Consider the following 16829-nt stretch of genomic DNA (forward strand, 5'->3'; position numbering starts at 1 on the left):
CTAGGTGCGTTCATATAACCGCGTGTGTAAATGGTTATATTTTTACACCTTATAAGTTTATATGCTATCATGAGTCCCCCTATTGTGTAAACGCGGTAAACTAAAGGAATGCAACCTTGCAGATATTACAATAGGCATTTTCATCAGACATCTCCAACATCAGCAAGTAAAGGCGTTTTAGTTTTGATTTTTCACTTAATTTTGGCATTTTTTAATTTGTATAACAATCAAAAAAATTTTGTTTTGCAATAATACAGCTGATAAACCAAAGAGGATAAATACAATAAGAGGCGTCACTCGTTATTTTTTTGGCATTTACTCGATGATGTATACTGAGAGGTAGTCGCTACTTTTTTTTTGGGCGAGATGTTTATAAATGTCTTCTATACATTTTCGTGGGGTATTTGTGTTTATTTTTCGACCGTATTTAATTAATTTATTTAATTCTCTTTCCAAAAATCACAGTTGCACAAGGGGCCTTCACGGCATGGATAAATGCGAGACAATTAAAAATGTCCCTCAGAAAACATTTGGCATCAATTTTTTCAATTTCCAGCGAGATACTCGCCACAAAATAACGAGTGACGGCTCTTATTGTATTTATCCTCTTTGGATAAACAATCAACCCAGCAAAAATGTGCCCGTAAATTGACTAGGAAAATGACTAACAGCTGTGTCGATGGAACACGTAAATCGCTAAGTAGCATTTGTACAGGGCAGCAGTAACATTTGTGACCAGTCCATTCCGTCGTACCTATTTATGTGATTGTCCATACTGCTCACACATATACGGTTTTAGGTTATCGAAAAGAAAACAAACTATAGTGCTGTACTGTTCTTACATTCACGTTCTGGCAATCATTTTTTGAGTTATATACCTGTAACTTTACGAGTATTTTTACGTTAATATGACCGTCTTTTTACTAGTGTTATGACCGTTTTTTTACTTGGATTATACTGCTATATAAATAAAATATTTTTTTAATTCAAATCTATTAACATTTCTTTTATTAAACATTTTTACAATATATTACATTGTTTATAATAGTTGTAAATTATTAACTATAAGTCTTAAGGAATAGTTTTTCAGTCTTGTTGGTGACCCATAAATACAAATTTTATTGTATGCGATTGTATGCAAACAAAGTTAAGGGAAACTTAAATAAATTAATTAATGATATAGAAAACAAAAGAGAAGAACTAATAAAACTATTGGTTGCAGTAAACCATCAAATCGCGAGTAGGCAATTCACAATTTGAGTAAGTTGACTTGTAATTCGCCAATTTTAATCCTATACCTTTTTTATTTTAGTTCAGAAAGCTGCAATTGAGGTTCAAAAGTTACAATTTAAGTTCAAAAATTTCAATTCAAGTTCAGAAAATTTAAATTCAAGCTCAAAATTACTATTTGTAGTTCAGAAAATTAAAATGGAAGTTCAGAATTTCTGTTTGTAGTTCAGAAAATTATATTTGAACTTAAATTGTAATTTTCTGAACTTCAGTTGTAATTTGCTGAACTGCAGTTGAAATTCCTGAGCTTCAATTATAATTTACTGAACTTCTATTGAAAATTGTGAACTTCAATTGTAATTTTTTGAACTTAAATTGAAATTCCTGAGCTTTCAGAATTTCAATTGCAACTTTCAAATTTTTTTTACATAAAATAAACAATTTAAAATTTTTTTTGACAGTTAAAGTGATGAATTGCCTACCAGTGGTTTGAAACCACTTGCATTCGTGTTGGCGCTTCTCTATATCATTAATATAACAATATCTTTTGAATAATTTAATTAATACACAAATATACATTTTTTTCCTTCACATTTTAGAACTGTGTACAAAAATATGTAATTTTACATATCGCAACCTAACCCTTAAAGTATTTCAACTCATAATCAGAGTAACTTTGTGTTGAATGTTGATTTATACCACGAAAATAACAAAATGGGTAACAAAACCAGGCTAAACGATAACGTTAAATACCAAAAAAAAGTTATTTCACGATGCTTTCATGGATCGATTTACACTTAAATACCGATCTGAATTTTTTTTAAGTTTTCACATTTTTTAGTTTAAAATGCGATATATTCATTCAGTGGAATAATTTTAGATTGAATGTACTTCATGTAATTTTTTCTCTTCGTGATTTTGCAATAATAAACGTAGGTACTCATAGTAATTTTTTGTTTTGAATTATGTGATTACAATATTTATAAGGACTATTTAGTTGATGGTATTGGTACTGTCAGTTAAATTCATCAGCAATCATTTATATTCAAAATATTTTTTGTTATACATCTATTTTATAAATTATGGTTAAAAATTATTGACAAATTCGTTGCAATTAGATTGCTTTAAAGATCTTTGCAAATTTTGTGCGATTGTTGAATATTATTTTAATTAGAGCATAAAAAGCTTAGATTAGTAACGTAGGAAAAAACTTAGAATTATTTCAGTTAAGTTCATCACAAATATGTATATTCAAAATACTTATTTCTTATACATCTAGTTTATAAATTTTTGGTTAAAAATTATTGACAAATTCGTTGCAATTAAATTGCTTTAAAATTCTCTGCAAACTTTGGGCGATTGTTAAATATTATTTTAATTAGGCATAAAAACCTTAGAATAGGAACGTAGGAAAAAACTTAGAATTATTAGGTTCTTATATAGTTTTTAATCAAGATTATTTCAGTGTGTCTTGTTCGTTTGTTGTATGTAGGCTTATGCTGTTGCAGAGCTGGATTTATTGCTCAGATACCGCCTTTGTTTATGCCGGTTGTGGCTCAGCGTTAAACACCGTCTCATGCTGCCTTCGAAGTCGATCCTGCCTTGTAGTTTGAAAACGTCTAAATTAATAGGAATGGACAATGAAAATAATGACATTTTAAAACAATTTAAATTACACTACCAAAAAGTACGCTGTTCACGAGTTTCAGTTTAGATAAAGATCGTTTGCCATGTACTCCGTCCCAGTTAAAATTGAAAAGAACGTTGTCAGAGAAAAGTTTTCTCATTACTCCAATAATGTCTGATGATGCATCTTTCAGCATAAAGATATATGATTTCTAAATGAAAACCACCAATTTAAGTTATGAAATACAATTAAAAATATTCAAAAATACCATTGATTCTTGATAATCATCTGAGTCCAACTTTTTCTCAATGTCATAAACTGAATCCAACGATGTTAGTGGCATAATGATAGAGAGCTCGGTGTGAGTATCATTTTCCATTTCTCCGCTGATACGGCATACTATTTTGTGCGTTTTCTCCAATGTTGAGCCATCACTTCTGCCAATTCTGGAAGCTGAAATTATAGCATAAATAATAATTAAAGAGAATCAAGGTATTGCGGCTACAATTACTAGGGTTTCACAAATAACAGTTCAATATTTCACTATGCACCTTTTCTTCAATCTTAGTCAATCTAAATTCCAGGTCGATATGCTTCTGTAATATTGTTTGTAGTATCGCCATTATATTTTCGTTTGTTGTAGGGAATGTTCCTTCGTTGGTTAAGGAAGTAGCCGCATTATTCAAAACGGTTCTCGTTGTATTAAGGAGGAGTGAAAGGACGCGCTGTGTTGTGCTACATCGATGATGTAGTCGTATCCCTAACGTAATCAGCTGTTTATTGTTACGACGGTAAACCAAAAACCAATTGGTTGGCTACGATATGTTTAGGACCTTAGCGGCACCAATAATTGATTGCATTGATTCTCATAAGGTTGGTCGAATCAGCTGTTATAAGGTTACCGATAAAGCACCAATGTCTGCAGCTTTAGTGACGCGATAAACGTAAAAAGCCAAAGCAAAGAGGATAAATTATGAAGAGACGTATGCTCAATGTTTTCTAAGAGGAAGTCGCTGTGTTTTTGGGCGAGATGTGCATAAAATGTCTTCTAACCATTTTCGTGGGGTACTTGCGTTTATTTTTCCGCCTGTATTTAATTAACTAATTAATTCTCTTTCCAAAAATCACAGTTGCATAAAGTATCTACACTGTAGGAATAAATGCGAGACAATTCAAAAATGTCCCTCTTTGAAAAAATTCGGCATATATTTTTTGATTTCTGGGAGTTACTCGCCACTCGTAGCAGACTGGTGGCTCTTATTTTATTTATCCTCTTTGCATTGTTGCTCAACACAAATTTCCTGAAAGCGCCGATTGTGACGCAGCCATTTTGACGAGGCCATTTACAGTACGGCATCACATCACCGCAATCTGCTGTTCTATTTGTTTTGAACCGAGGTTCCTATAGCTTTCGTAATGTTGCGGAAATTTTTAACAAATTCCAATAAATATGTGCCGTTGCTTCACAGAAGACAGCAAGTAAGATTAAAATTAATGAGTTAATGAATATTTTTAATTTAGTTCATACATGACCAACAGCTATCAACACCAAGTACGGTGAGCACAGTGCTCGATGATGAAACACCATTGGATCAAGCGCACATAGACGAAGCTGTGAGAGTGAATCCTTTGTTGGCTAGAGTGTCCCGGCACAATGGCGTAATGCACATGAAACACTCATGAATCACGGTCTCAATACGAGCAATTTCCTGCGCATTGCAACCGGTAATCCGGAGGTGTTTGCACGTCCGACACAACGTCTAGTTGATGCAATGGAATTTTAGCGCAGCTTTCAATTCACCGAGAAGCTAATGTTTTTACTGCTAACAAAATATCCAGAACTTTTAGATGTGAACGAAAACATGCGTTTACGTAAACATATTGGTTATTTGAAATCATTTGCTGGCACTAGCAAAAATGTTTGGAAATTGTTAATGAATTGTCCGGATTTACTTGAACTGTCGGAGCGACGTGCCGAAGAAAAGGTGACGTACTTGAAAGAGGTAATGCGTGCGGAAATACCTGAAAAAATAAAATCAGAAGCGTTATCTAAGCCATTAGAGGAGATACGTTGCCGCCATGTCTTTCTTGAAAGACTGGGTCTATTCAAACCAAGACCACTTAAAGTAGATCCAGATGAGCCAACTAAGAATCCACTTTTATATCAAATAACCAATAAATCGGACAATGCATTTGCAACTAAGGTGTGCCATGTTACACTTGCTGAATTTGAAGCATTTAAAGACTTGTACGCACGGGAATTGAAACGAAAACAGGATGCTGAATACGAAGATGAGGATATGCAGCTAGTACGCGGGTATAAAAAACATTGAAAAGCTCGTAGATATTTTTGTTAGTTACATGTTACATATATTAATTTAATTAAAAAAAAAAAACGATTGTTTTAAAATTCCGATGTGAATTTCTTATTCGAACAATTTGCGCAAATTTGTTTTATCCTCTGCGTAAGTAACGCCCAATTGTCTACGAATTTGATCCTCAATATATTACAATGCCAAACTTTCTTTGTGATCAAGTAAATCACTTTGTGTTTTGTGCTCTAAAATGCAATGACGTACCTCTTCTGCTTCAAAACTCAGCGCTAAGCGATTGGGAAAATATGTTGATAAATCACTTTTTGTCAATGGAAATTCTTTTTCTTCACCATTTACATCTATAATTTTCACAGGACACCAATAGTACGGCACCTAGTTTCATTGAAAATTCCATAGCTCATATTAATTTATGTATAAACGTTTTTTATATGCACGAATTGAATTATTCACTGTGGAAAATATAAATGCAAATACCGTAGCGCACACAACACTTAATTTAAATTTAGTTTTTATTATATCCTAAATTATTTGTAAATAAATTTTTCTTACTCTGCTGTTTCGTTTCAAGCTGAAAATAACAAATGGTGGATTCGCATAAAATTTTTGTGACGTATTTGAGGGTACATAGCATGTAAGAAAAGGCAAGCATATATGTATCGGGCATTTCAATTAGGCCATCTCATTCTGCCATACTAATAATTGTGGAACAATGTGGGATATTTTGTTGTTGGTCGCCATCTTTGGTCACTAGATTTTTGCTGGGAAGTTTATCAAGAGTATTACTACCCTGCAAAAACGCTCCACGTCATTTTACTAGTCATTTTACGGTCATTGTGACTTTCTGCAGCGGTTATATTCATAGTCATTTTTGCATGGCGTGATTAGGTATTGTGACCAAATTTTCCGTTTCGTTCCTATTAATGTGATCGTGCATTCCGCTCCCACCTATAGGATGCGAGCATAGTACTGTGCTGCTCACACACGTCACAATGCTCGTCAAATGGCGGTAATTTTTCCGTCATTTCACTACATTTTCGAGTCATTTGACAATCAATTTTACTGCGGTTTTACCATTTATATAACCGCCATATAACGTGAATTTTACCTGCAGATTTACTTTACCTGGAGCAGCCATATGAATAAAATATGAACCAAAAAAATTTAATTTTCAATATTTATTATTTTCAATATTATTATATATGTACATGAAATTGGAACTTATATTAATACAGTTCATATAAAAGAGAAGAACTTTAATAATAAATAAACTCGCTTAATTGGTTTTTGTTTTCCAATTGAAATCTCTTCTAAACGTGCAAAAAAAATAATATTAATCTTTGGAAAAAACTCCAATTATTTGAATAATCTACAACTTAAAGCTTAGTAGAAATTCAGATCAAGAATATTCAAAGGTGTTGTGGAATCCGATTGCTGTCGTAATTGAAGAACTTAAAAATGTACGACTATTAATTGAGTCAGACTAATTATTGTTCTAAATCTAATCAATCAAGCAATAATTCTGCAACCCTTAGCAGGAGTATTGATTGGTTTCAAATTTAATTCCGACAGCAATCGTATCACGACATCCCTTATTATATATGCACATGAAATTGTAACTTAAATTAATACAGTTCATATAAAGAAAAGTAAGTATTTTAATAATAAATAAACTCGCTTAATTGGTTTTCGTTTTCCAATTGCAATCTTTTCCAAGCCAACAGAAAATAATTTTAAGCTTTGGAAAAAACTCAAATTTTTTGAATCAATTTAAATCTACAACTTAAAGCTAATTAGAAATTCAGATTAGATTTACTCTTTTTTTTCAGATCAAGAATATTCAAAGGTTTCGTGGAATCCGATTGCTGTCGTAATTGAATTTGAAAGTAATAAAGTAAAGTAAAATATGAATTTAAAAATGTAGCACTAGTAATTGAGTCAGAATTATTATTGTTCTAAATCTAATCATTCCAGCAATAATTCTGCAACCCTTATCAGAAGTATTGATTGGTTTCAAATCTAATACCAACAGCAATCGTACCACGACATACTTTATTATATATGTACATGAAATTGTAACTTAAATTAATACAGCTCATATAAAAAAGAAGTAAGTACTTTAATAATAACATAAACTCGCTTAATTGGTTGATATAAAAAAGAAATAAGTACTTTAATAACAACATAAAAAATATATTAATTGCTTTGAGCTATATTGTTGCAGCGTCGTCTAAGTGGCCAGCTCTGTACATAGCAAAATATTGTTATATTACATTATATTATATTCATAATAATTAAATGCTTGCAAAGCTTAAGCGTTTTTTGGTTTAAACTTACTATCAAATTAAAATTTTAATAAATTTCTCACTTCAAACGTCGCCGCAACAGCCTACACTAAACCAGTAAAAAAATGCATAATCCTTTTTTATGTTCAAACAAAAATTGTTTAAGCTCTCGCTGCGGCAGTCAAACGTTCTTTATCTATACTGCGCCGGCATCTTGTTGGTCAATCGCGCGCCGCAATAGCCATTGGTGGGAATTGACATTCATCATAAAGTAGCGAAGGCACGGTCCTGCGTAAGCACATCGCTGACCTGTGTTGGCAAAAGATATGATGATACTGTCTTTGATAGTTAGTCGGAACAGCCACTGCTCGGCGAATTAGAGATGACCGTTGTGTCGGTGGCAGCAGTAACAACAGCAGTTTCTGACTGTGCATCATCCGTACAGTGTGATGAATGCTTCTCTGCTGTTTCCAATTGCCTGGCGGCAGCAATTTTTGCTACTTGTAAAGCTAAATCTGTAATGCAAATAAATAGATGGGTTAAAATGGTTTTCGTATGTTATTCAATAACTCACCGTCTAATGCCATCATCACAGCCTTCTTATCGATTTTGAATATGTTTACTGTTTCAGTATTCAGACCCAGTTCGTTTGGTGCAATATTTTCGATTTGATGTAACATTTTCAAGTCTCGTATATCATGAATATGTAAACTATCTGTTAGGCGCGTTCGATTCATTCGTATACTGTGTATATTTGAGCCGTAGACGCAATGGCAGATATTTTGATTCTTTTTGAAGTGTAGCATTTGTAAGCAGTTGGGTTCCCCTGCTGTCACCATCACCACTAGAGAGCTATTGAAGAAACGCTCGACCAAGATAATATACCTTGTCACAGTTATTGATGGAGAATATGCGAAAGTCATCTTTACCATCCAATACGGAAATTGAACTGTAACTTAAAAATTTCTGCAAAACACGTTATTAAAATAAATATCTCCTTGCCAAAGATATGTATATGCATTACCGAATAAAATAAAATGATATCAGATATGAACAAAAAGCGTTTCGAAATATGAATCATAAATGATTATTCAAGAATAATCACATTTATGGTACATTTTTCTCCCGACGATACGTTAATTTTGGAACAGAAAATGCTTTTAAATTTGAACGTTTTTAATCATCCTGGGGTATGATATTTGAATATTTTTTGATCAAAATTTTCAAAAAATGCTGGCTGGGTATATACTACGATGACGTAGTAACGCAACAATCACGTTACGACTTTTGTAACACCCTTTGTTTTATTCTTGCTACGTTTGACAAAATCCGTTTCCAGAGCAACTATTTTATTCTTTATTTATACTGGTAAATAGTGCGCTCTGATTGTTTTCCAATTACAGTTTGCGAAATGTTTGAAGTAGAATTAATATCAGCTGGTAATAAGGATGTTATCCATGATATGGCATTCGATTATTGTGGACGCCTTTTGGCAACTTGTTCTAGCGGCCAAAGAGTAAAGTTTTTATGCAATTCAGCTTTAAAAACATGAATATTATTTGTGTAAAAGTCTAGTTGAGGGGTCGACTGCTAATACGCTACCAAAAATATCAAGAGAGGTGTCAAACGACGCGTCTTGACATCAGTATTAATCACCCCTATTCTGCATTTCGATTACGTTCCCGTTCTACGCTCCGCTTCAATCGAAGTTTGGTATTCTGCATTACGACGGAATCGTAAAGAGAAGAGGAAGAGCAAATGATTTTTCGAAATCAGCTGTTGGTACGGAATGTGTGAACATTGGAACAAAATAAATTAAAGAAAATTTGTAAAAAACACTGAAAAACGTTTATATTTTATTATCCACGCCATTTTGTACAAAAAAAAAAGCAATAGAATATATTGCCGCAGTGTTATATTTTTTTGAGTGAAGTGCTTTCATAATTGTAAGTGTGTTTTGTCGTTCTTTTGGCCAATTCCCTGCCGTGGCCACCAAGTTTTGTTAAAACGGATTCCTGCACGAATATAGTTGACATTTTCTGAATTTTAAGGATGCTAATTTCATTGCACTGGCCTAAAATACTTTATAAAGGTTTATTTATTCTTTCCGCAAGGATTGTTTACGTTTTCGCTTCACCTTCCTCTACGCCGCCAGCTTCCTTTGGCATATAACTGGACCCAACGAACAGACACAAATTATAGCTGTCTATTATAATGGAATCAATAGCCGCGGTATTATTTATGGAGTTGGAAAGCAACGCATACGAAAATTGCCAGGCGAGAATGGAAAGGCAAATATTGCGAGATTTGTGTAATACATTTGAGATGAGTGACGAATTGTAAGAAATTGAACTTAAAATTGGTAAAGTTTAATGACTTATTTTCTTATTTAGGTTCAAAAAAACGTTCGACTTAACAAGGATGCTTTAAAGTATGTGTTAGATACTTTTGCGGGACAAATACGTCCAAGGACTTCGACATCGACATGTTGTTTTTGACCTGGAAACATATAAAAAACAATCATCATCAAGCCTTCTACGTTTCTTAACAAGTTTTACTTACATTTTTGTTAAAATTCTGTTATAAATTAATAAAAGAATAAAAAGAAAATATTTTTCCGCCAACAAATTTGCAACTTAGAAAAACGGAACTACGATCGAAATGCAGAATACAAAAAATCGAACGATTCGAAGTTGGATCGAAAGAGATTGGAACACAGAATACCAAAATTGCCAAATCGAAAAAATTCCAATCCAAGTCGAAATGCAGAATAGGGCTGAATAATCCGAAGGCGGAAAATAAAAATTTGGTAATAGTCTAGTTGAGGGGTCGACTGCTAATACGCTACCAAAAATATCGAGAGAGGTGTCAAAAGACGCGTATTAATCTCGAGAACAATAATCCGATGGCGGAAAAGAATAATTTTATCTCTGTCCGGAGATATTTGCAGTTGAAGTTGGCGATTTTCATGTGGTTGTTGTTGTGTTTGTGCCCACAAAAAAAATTGTGCATCACCGTGGCGGTAGCCACGGTTATACCACACACTCGGACTTGGCATGGCGTAGCCCAGGGTTATTTTTTATAAGCGCGGCCGAAGGTCGCCAACGCAGAAAGGTGTTCTGCGCAAAAATACTATGGATCCGACCCCCGGTTTCGGAGGTACCCGCGGGTCTTTTTTCGGTTTTTCGTTAATATCTTTTGAACGCGTCAAAATTTATTAATACTGATGTCAATACGCGTCGGCTGACACCTCTCTCGATATTTTTGGTAGCGTATTAGCAGTCGACCCCTCAACTAGACTATTACCAAAAATTTTAACGCGTTCAAAAGATATTAACGAATTCCCGCCACGGTGATGGACAATTTTTTTTGTGGGTACCAACACAACAACAACCACATGAAAATCGCCAACTTCAACTGCAAATATCTCCGGACATAGACAAAATTTTTCTTTTCCGCCTTCAGATTATTGTTTTCGAGATTATTACGCGTCTTTTGACACCTCTCGATATTTTTGGTAGCGTATTAACAGTCGACCACCCAACTACACTTTTACCAAAGGCGCGTATTAATTTCGAGAATAATCCGAAGGCGGAAAACTAAAATGTTTTCTCTGTCCGGAGATATTTGCAGTTGAAGTGGGCGATTTTCATGTGGTTGTTGTAATGTTGTTGTACCCACAAAAAAATTGTGAACATAAGTGTTTTGCGCGGATATAGTTTTGGTCTCCAAACCGGTGTTGGACCCACCAGGGCAATTTTTTATAAGCGCGGCCGAAGGCCTCCGACGCAGAAAGGTGCAAAAATACTATGGATACCACCCCCGGTTTCGGAGGTACCCGCGGGTCTTTTTTCGGTTTTTCGTTAATATCTTTTGAACGCCTTAAAATTTTTATTTTACGCCTTCGGATTATTAATACTGATGTCAAGGCGGGTCGGTTGACACCTCTCTCGATATTTTTGGTAGCGTATTAGCAGTCGACCCCTCAACTAGACTATTACCAAAAATTTTAACGCGTTCAAAAGATATTAACGAAAAACCGAAAAAAGAACAGCGGGTACCTCCGAAACCGGGGGTCGGATCCATAGTATTTTTGCGCAGAACACCTTTCTGCGTTGGCGGTCTTCGGCCGCGCTTATAAAAAATAACCCTGGGCTACGCCATGCCAAGTCCGGGTGTGTGGTATAACCGTGGCTACCGCCACGGTGATGCACAATTTTTTTTGTGGGTATAAACACAACAACAACCACATTAAAATCGCCAACTTCAACTGCAAATATCTCCCGACAGAGACAAAATTTTTCTTTTCCGCCTTCGGATTATTGTTCTCGAAATTAATACGCGTATTTTGATACGTCACTCGAAAATCTTGGCCCAACTTTAGGGTGGGTACCGTAAACTGCACTACTACCATTGTACCGAATATGAAAAAGAAATAACGTAAATGCGCTGAAACAAAATTTACCAGGTGGTCAATCAATTTTGTCGAGGATAAAGGGTAAAAAAAAATAACTCGTTTTCGGTATCTAATCTATGCGTAAATATGTCGGCGTCTCTTGATACCTCACTCTTGTGGCTCAAATGTCGATGAGTACCATAAACTGCACTACAATCCGAAAAAGTTCTTGTTGGGTAGTTCGTGCTAATTTGGTGACTTTGGTCTGCAAAAACGCTCCACGTCATTTTACTAGTCATTTTACGGTCATTGTGACTTTCTGCAGCGGTTATATTCATAGTCACGTTTGCATGGGCGTGATGAACTTTTGTGACCAAATTTTCCGTTTCGTTCCTATTAATGTGATCGTGCATTCCGCTCCCACTTATAGGATGTGAGCATAGCACTGTGCTGCTCACATACGTCACAATGCTCGTCAAATGGCGGTCATTTTTCCGTCATTTCAGTCAACATTTTCGAGCCATTTGACAATCAATTTTACTGCGGTTTTACTATTTATATAACCGCCATATAACGTGAATTTTACCTGCAGATTTACTTTACCTGGAGCAGCCATATGAATAAAATATGAACCAAAAAAATTGAATTTTCAATATTTATTATTTTCAATATTATTATATATGTACATGAAATTGGAACTTATACTAGGTTCAAACAGACACCAAATTGGCAACTTTTACTATTTGGGCAATTTATTACGCAATTTGTCATATACTAAATTGTAATAATAAATTGCCAATTTAAAAAAAATTGCGTAATAAATTGTTTCAAACTGCAAATGCAACATTGTAAAGTGTGTTTATTGAGTATATTTTAACGTCAGTTACGCATGGCTGAACTATGTGGTTGGCTCATCTCATCAGCTGATTTTATGTCTTTCATTTCACTGGAGTAGGGATTGTCAAAAGAAGATGGCAAACTCAAAACGAAACCAAAACATTGAACACATTTTCTTACAACACACAAAAATTTCAAAATTTTATGTTTTCATTCCATTTCATTCGCCTAATAATGTGCGTGTTCATTTTGACAGTCTGAACAAAGGTATGTTCTTGCTGTAGAGATGAGCCAACCAGCTATCAAATTACTATTGTGTAAGCTAAATCGAGTTGTATGAACAGCACTCAATTCAAATCGAAATTTTTTCAATTTATTTTTCTGTTTGAACATAGTATTATATTAATCCAGTTCATATAAAACAGAAGAACTTTAATAATAAATAAACTCGCTTAATTGGTTTTTGTTTTCCAATCTCTTCTAAGCGAGCAAAAAAATAATATTAAGCTTTAGAAAAAACTCCAATTATTTGAATAATCTACAACTTAAAGCTTAGTAGAAATTCTGATCAAGAATATTCAAAGGTGTCGTGGATCCGATTGCTGTCGTAATTGAAGAACTTAAAATGTACGACTATTAATTGAGTCAGACTTATTATTGTTCTAAATCTAATCATTCAAGCAATAATTCTGCAACCCTTAGCAGGAGTATTGATTGGTTTCAAATCTAATTCCGACAGCAATCATATCACGACATCCCTTATTATATATGCACATGAAATTGTAACTTAAATTAATACAGTTCATATAAAGAAAAGTAAGTATTTTAATAATAAATAAACTCGCTTGATTGGTTTTCGTTTTCCAATTGAAATCTTTTCCAAGCGAACAGAAAATAATTTTAAGCTTTAGAAAAAACTCCAATAATTTGAATCAATTTAAATCTACAACTAAAAGCTAATTAGAAATTCAGATTAGATTTACTCTTTTTTTTCAGATCAAGAAAATTCAAAGGTGTCGTGGAATCCGATTGCTGTCGTAATTGAATTTGAAAGTAATAAAGTAAAGTAAAATATGAATTTAAAAATGTAGGACTAGTAATTGAGGCAGACTTATTATTGTTCTAAATCTAATCATCCCAGCAATAATTCTGCAACCCTTAGCAGAAGTATTGATTGGATTCAAATCTAATTCCAACAGCAATCGTATCACGACATCCCTTATTATATATGAACATGAAATTTTAACTTAAATTAATACAGTTCATATAAAGAAAAGTAAGTATTTTAATAATAAATAAACTCGCTTAATTGGTTTTCGTTTTCCAATTGAAATCTTTTCCAAGCGAACAGAAAATAATTTTAAGCTTTAGAAAAAACTCCAATTATTTGCATCAATTTAAATCTAAAACTTAAAGCTAATTAGAAATTCAGATTAGATTTACTTTTTTTTTTTCAGATCAAGAATATTCAAAGGTGTCATGGAATCCGATTGCTGTCGTAATTGATGAACTTAAAAATGTACGACTAGTAATTGAGTCAGACTTATTATTGTTCTAAATCTAATCATTCAAGCAATAATTCTGCAACCCATAGCAGGAGTATTGATTGGTTTCAAATCTAATTCCGACAGCAATCGTATCACATCCCTTATTATATATGTACGTGATATTGCAACTTAAATTAATACTGTTGATATAAAGAAAAGTAAATACTTTAATAATAAATAAACTGATATAAAGAAAAGTAAGTACTTTAATAATAACATAAACTCTCTTAATTGGTTTTTGTTTTCCAATTGAAATCTTTTCTAAGCGAGCAGAAAATAATTTTAAGCTTTAGAAAAAACTCCAATTATTTGAATAACCTACAACTTAAAGCTTAGTAGAAATTCAGATTAGGTTTACTCTTTTTTCAGATCAAGAATATTCAAAGGTGTCGTAGAATCCGATTGCTGTCGTAATTGATGAATCTAAAAATGTACGACTTGTAATTAAGTCAGACTTATTATTGTTCTAAATCTAATTATTCAAGCAATAATTCTACAACCCTTAGCAGGAGTATTGATTGGTTTCAAATCTAATTCCGACAGCAATCGTATCACATCCCTTATTATATATGTACGTGATATTGCAACTTAATTTAATACTGTTGATATAAAGAAAAGTAAATACTTTAATAATAAATAAACTCGCTTAATTGGTTTTTGTTTTCCAATTGAAATCTTTTCCTGTGCAAGCACATCGCTAACCTGTGTTGGCAAAAGATATGATTATACTGTCTTCGATAGATAGTCGGACGAGCCGTTACTCGGCGAAGTAGAGATGACCGTTGTGTCGGTGGCAGCTGTTACAACAGCAGTTTCTAACTTTACACCATCCGTACAGTGTGATGAATGCTTCACTACATTTTCCAATTGCTTGGCGCCAGCAATTTTTGCTGTTTGTAAAGCTTTAGCTGTAATGCAAATATATAGATGGGTTAAAGTGGTTTTCGTATGTTATTCAACAACTCACCCTATGCCATCATCACAGCCTCCTCATCGATTTTGAATATGTGTACTGTTTCAGTAGGGGGACTCATGATAGCATATAAACTTATAAGGTGTAAAATTATATCCATTTACACACGCTGTTATATGAACGCACCTAGTAATACTCTTGATAAACTTGATTGTTTATCAGCTGTATTATTGCCGAACAACATTTTTTGATTGTTACACAAATTAAAAAATGCCAAGACTAAGTGAAAAATCAAAACTAAAACGCCTTTACTCGCTGATGTTGGAGATTTTTGATGAAAATGCCGTCTGTAATGTCTGCAAGGTTGCATTCCTTTGAGTTTACCGCGTTTACACAATGAAATGTGCGCGTAAATTTATACAAATTGTGTAAATGATTTTTCATACAAAATTTGACAGCTCGTGCGTAAACTAGATAAATTTATACGTTTACACACTTTATAAGGCATTTATACGGTTACATGAGTCCCCCTAGTATTCAGACCCAGTTCGTTTGTATTTAGGGGGACTCATGTAACCGTATAAATGTCTTATAAAGTGTGTAAACGTATAAATTTATCTAGTTTACGCACGAGCTGTCAAATTTTGTATGAAAAATCATTTACACAATTTGTATAAATTTACGCGCACATTTCATTGTGTAAACGCGGTAAACTCAAAGGAATGCAACCTTGCAGACATTACAGACGGCATTTTCATCAAAAATTTCCAACATCAGCAAGTAAAGGCGTTTTAGTTTTGATTTTTCACTTAATCTTGGTATTTTTTAATTTGTATAACAATCAAACAAATTTTTTTGGAAATAATACAGCTGAAAAACAATCAAGTTTATCAAGAGTATTACTAGGTGCGTTCATATAACCGCGTGTGTAAATGGATATAATTTTACACCTTATAAGTTTATATGTTATCATGAGTCCCCCTTTTGTATTTTGTATTTATTAGGCAATTCATCCCAGCACAACAATTTGACAAAAATTATTTTACAGTGCTAGTCGGTAAAAGGCATAAAATAGGAACAATCTAATCTTGAAACTTAAAGCTAATGACTATGGCTAAGAAAAGGTTTGATGCAATATTTTCGATTTGATGAATATGTATACTATCCGTTAGGCAGACAATTAGGTGCGTTCGATTCATTCATATACTGTGGGTATTTGAGCCGTAGACGCAATTGATATATTGTAACATTTGTAAACAGTTGGGTTTCTCTGCTGTCACCATCACTACTAGAGAGCTATTGAAGAAACGCTCGACCAAGATATGTTGCGATTTACGCGCATAGATTTTTTCCACCTTGTCACAGTTATTGATGGAGAAAATGCGAAAGCCATATTTACCATCCAATACGGAAATGGAACTGTGGAGGAAGAAACATTTGATAAAATTTAATAAAGTCAATAAATGATAGTTGTGTTAAAATGGGGTAAAGTATCGTATGTTAAAGTATAGCGAAGTTTGAATAGGTCTCATTTTTCATTCTTAGAAACATGTACGAAGGTACCACGTAAGATATTAAAAGTCCTCAACGCTTTTTTGCAATAACTTAAAAAAACTCATATTCATCAAATTTCTGTTTAACATATCAATAGCTACCTTTAC

The 16829-nt window shown here is 33.5% G+C and overlaps 2 protein-coding genes and 1 pseudogene across 2 annotated transcripts; 1 reads left to right on the forward strand and 2 right to left on the reverse strand.

The window, feature by feature from the left end:
* Positions 1 to 976: 976 nt before the first annotated feature.
* LOC137249785 (uncharacterized) lies at positions 977 to 5806 on the reverse strand. Its single transcript, XM_067781687.1, has 4 exons — positions 5743 to 5806; positions 3126 to 3310; positions 2912 to 3068; positions 977 to 2849 (listed from the first exon to the last, which is right to left on the reverse strand). The coding sequence occupies exons 2-4, from the start codon at positions 3234 to 3236 to the stop codon at positions 2725 to 2727; spliced, it is 393 nt and encodes a 130-aa protein (XP_067637788.1). The 5' UTR covers positions 3237 to 3310; positions 5743 to 5806; the 3' UTR covers positions 977 to 2724.
* LOC137247590 (transcription termination factor 4, mitochondrial-like) lies at positions 4274 to 5204 on the forward strand (annotated as a pseudogene).
* A 722-nt stretch (positions 5807 to 6528) lies between the features above and the next one.
* LOC137249779 (WD repeat domain phosphoinositide-interacting protein 2-like) lies at positions 6529 to 8412 on the reverse strand. The gene is made up of 2 exons (XM_067781673.1): positions 8050 to 8412; positions 6529 to 7990 (listed from the first exon to the last, which is right to left on the reverse strand). Exons 1-2 carry the CDS (start codon positions 8405 to 8407, stop codon positions 7824 to 7826), a joined length of 525 nt encoding a protein of 174 aa, XP_067637774.1. The 5' UTR covers positions 8408 to 8412; the 3' UTR covers positions 6529 to 7823.
* Between the last annotated feature and the right edge of the window lie 8417 nt (positions 8413 to 16829).

The sequence above is a fragment of the Eurosta solidaginis genome, chromosome 4 (genome assembly GCF_040869045.1).
Source record: "Eurosta solidaginis isolate ZX-2024a chromosome 4, ASM4086904v1, whole genome shotgun sequence".
In the NCBI taxonomy this organism is placed as follows: domain Eukaryota; kingdom Metazoa; phylum Arthropoda; class Insecta; order Diptera; family Tephritidae; genus Eurosta; species Eurosta solidaginis.

What these genes read in the sequence shown, in the direction of transcription:
- LOC137249785 (XM_067781687.1), bottom strand. Translation starts at nt 3,236, where the DNA reads ATGGAAAATGATACTCACACCGAGCTCTCTATCATTATGCCACTAACA. An exon ending in ATGATTATCAAGAATCAATG is followed by an intron (nt 3,069 to 3,125) that starts GTATTTTTGAAT and finishes GTTTTCATTTAG; the next exon opens with AAATCATATATCTTTATGCT. An exon ending in CGTGAACAGCGTACTTTTTG is followed by an intron (nt 2,850 to 2,911) that starts GTAGTGTAATTT and finishes CTATTAATTTAG; the next exon opens with ACGTTTTCAAACTACAAGGC.
- LOC137249779 (XM_067781673.1), bottom strand. Translation starts at nt 8,407, where the DNA reads ATGGTAAAGATGACTTTCGCATATTCTCCATCAATAACTGTGACAAGG. An exon ending in TGTGATGATGGCATTAGACG is followed by an intron (nt 7,991 to 8,049) that starts GTGAGTTATTGA and finishes TTTGCATTACAG; the next exon opens with ATTTAGCTTTACAAGTAGCA.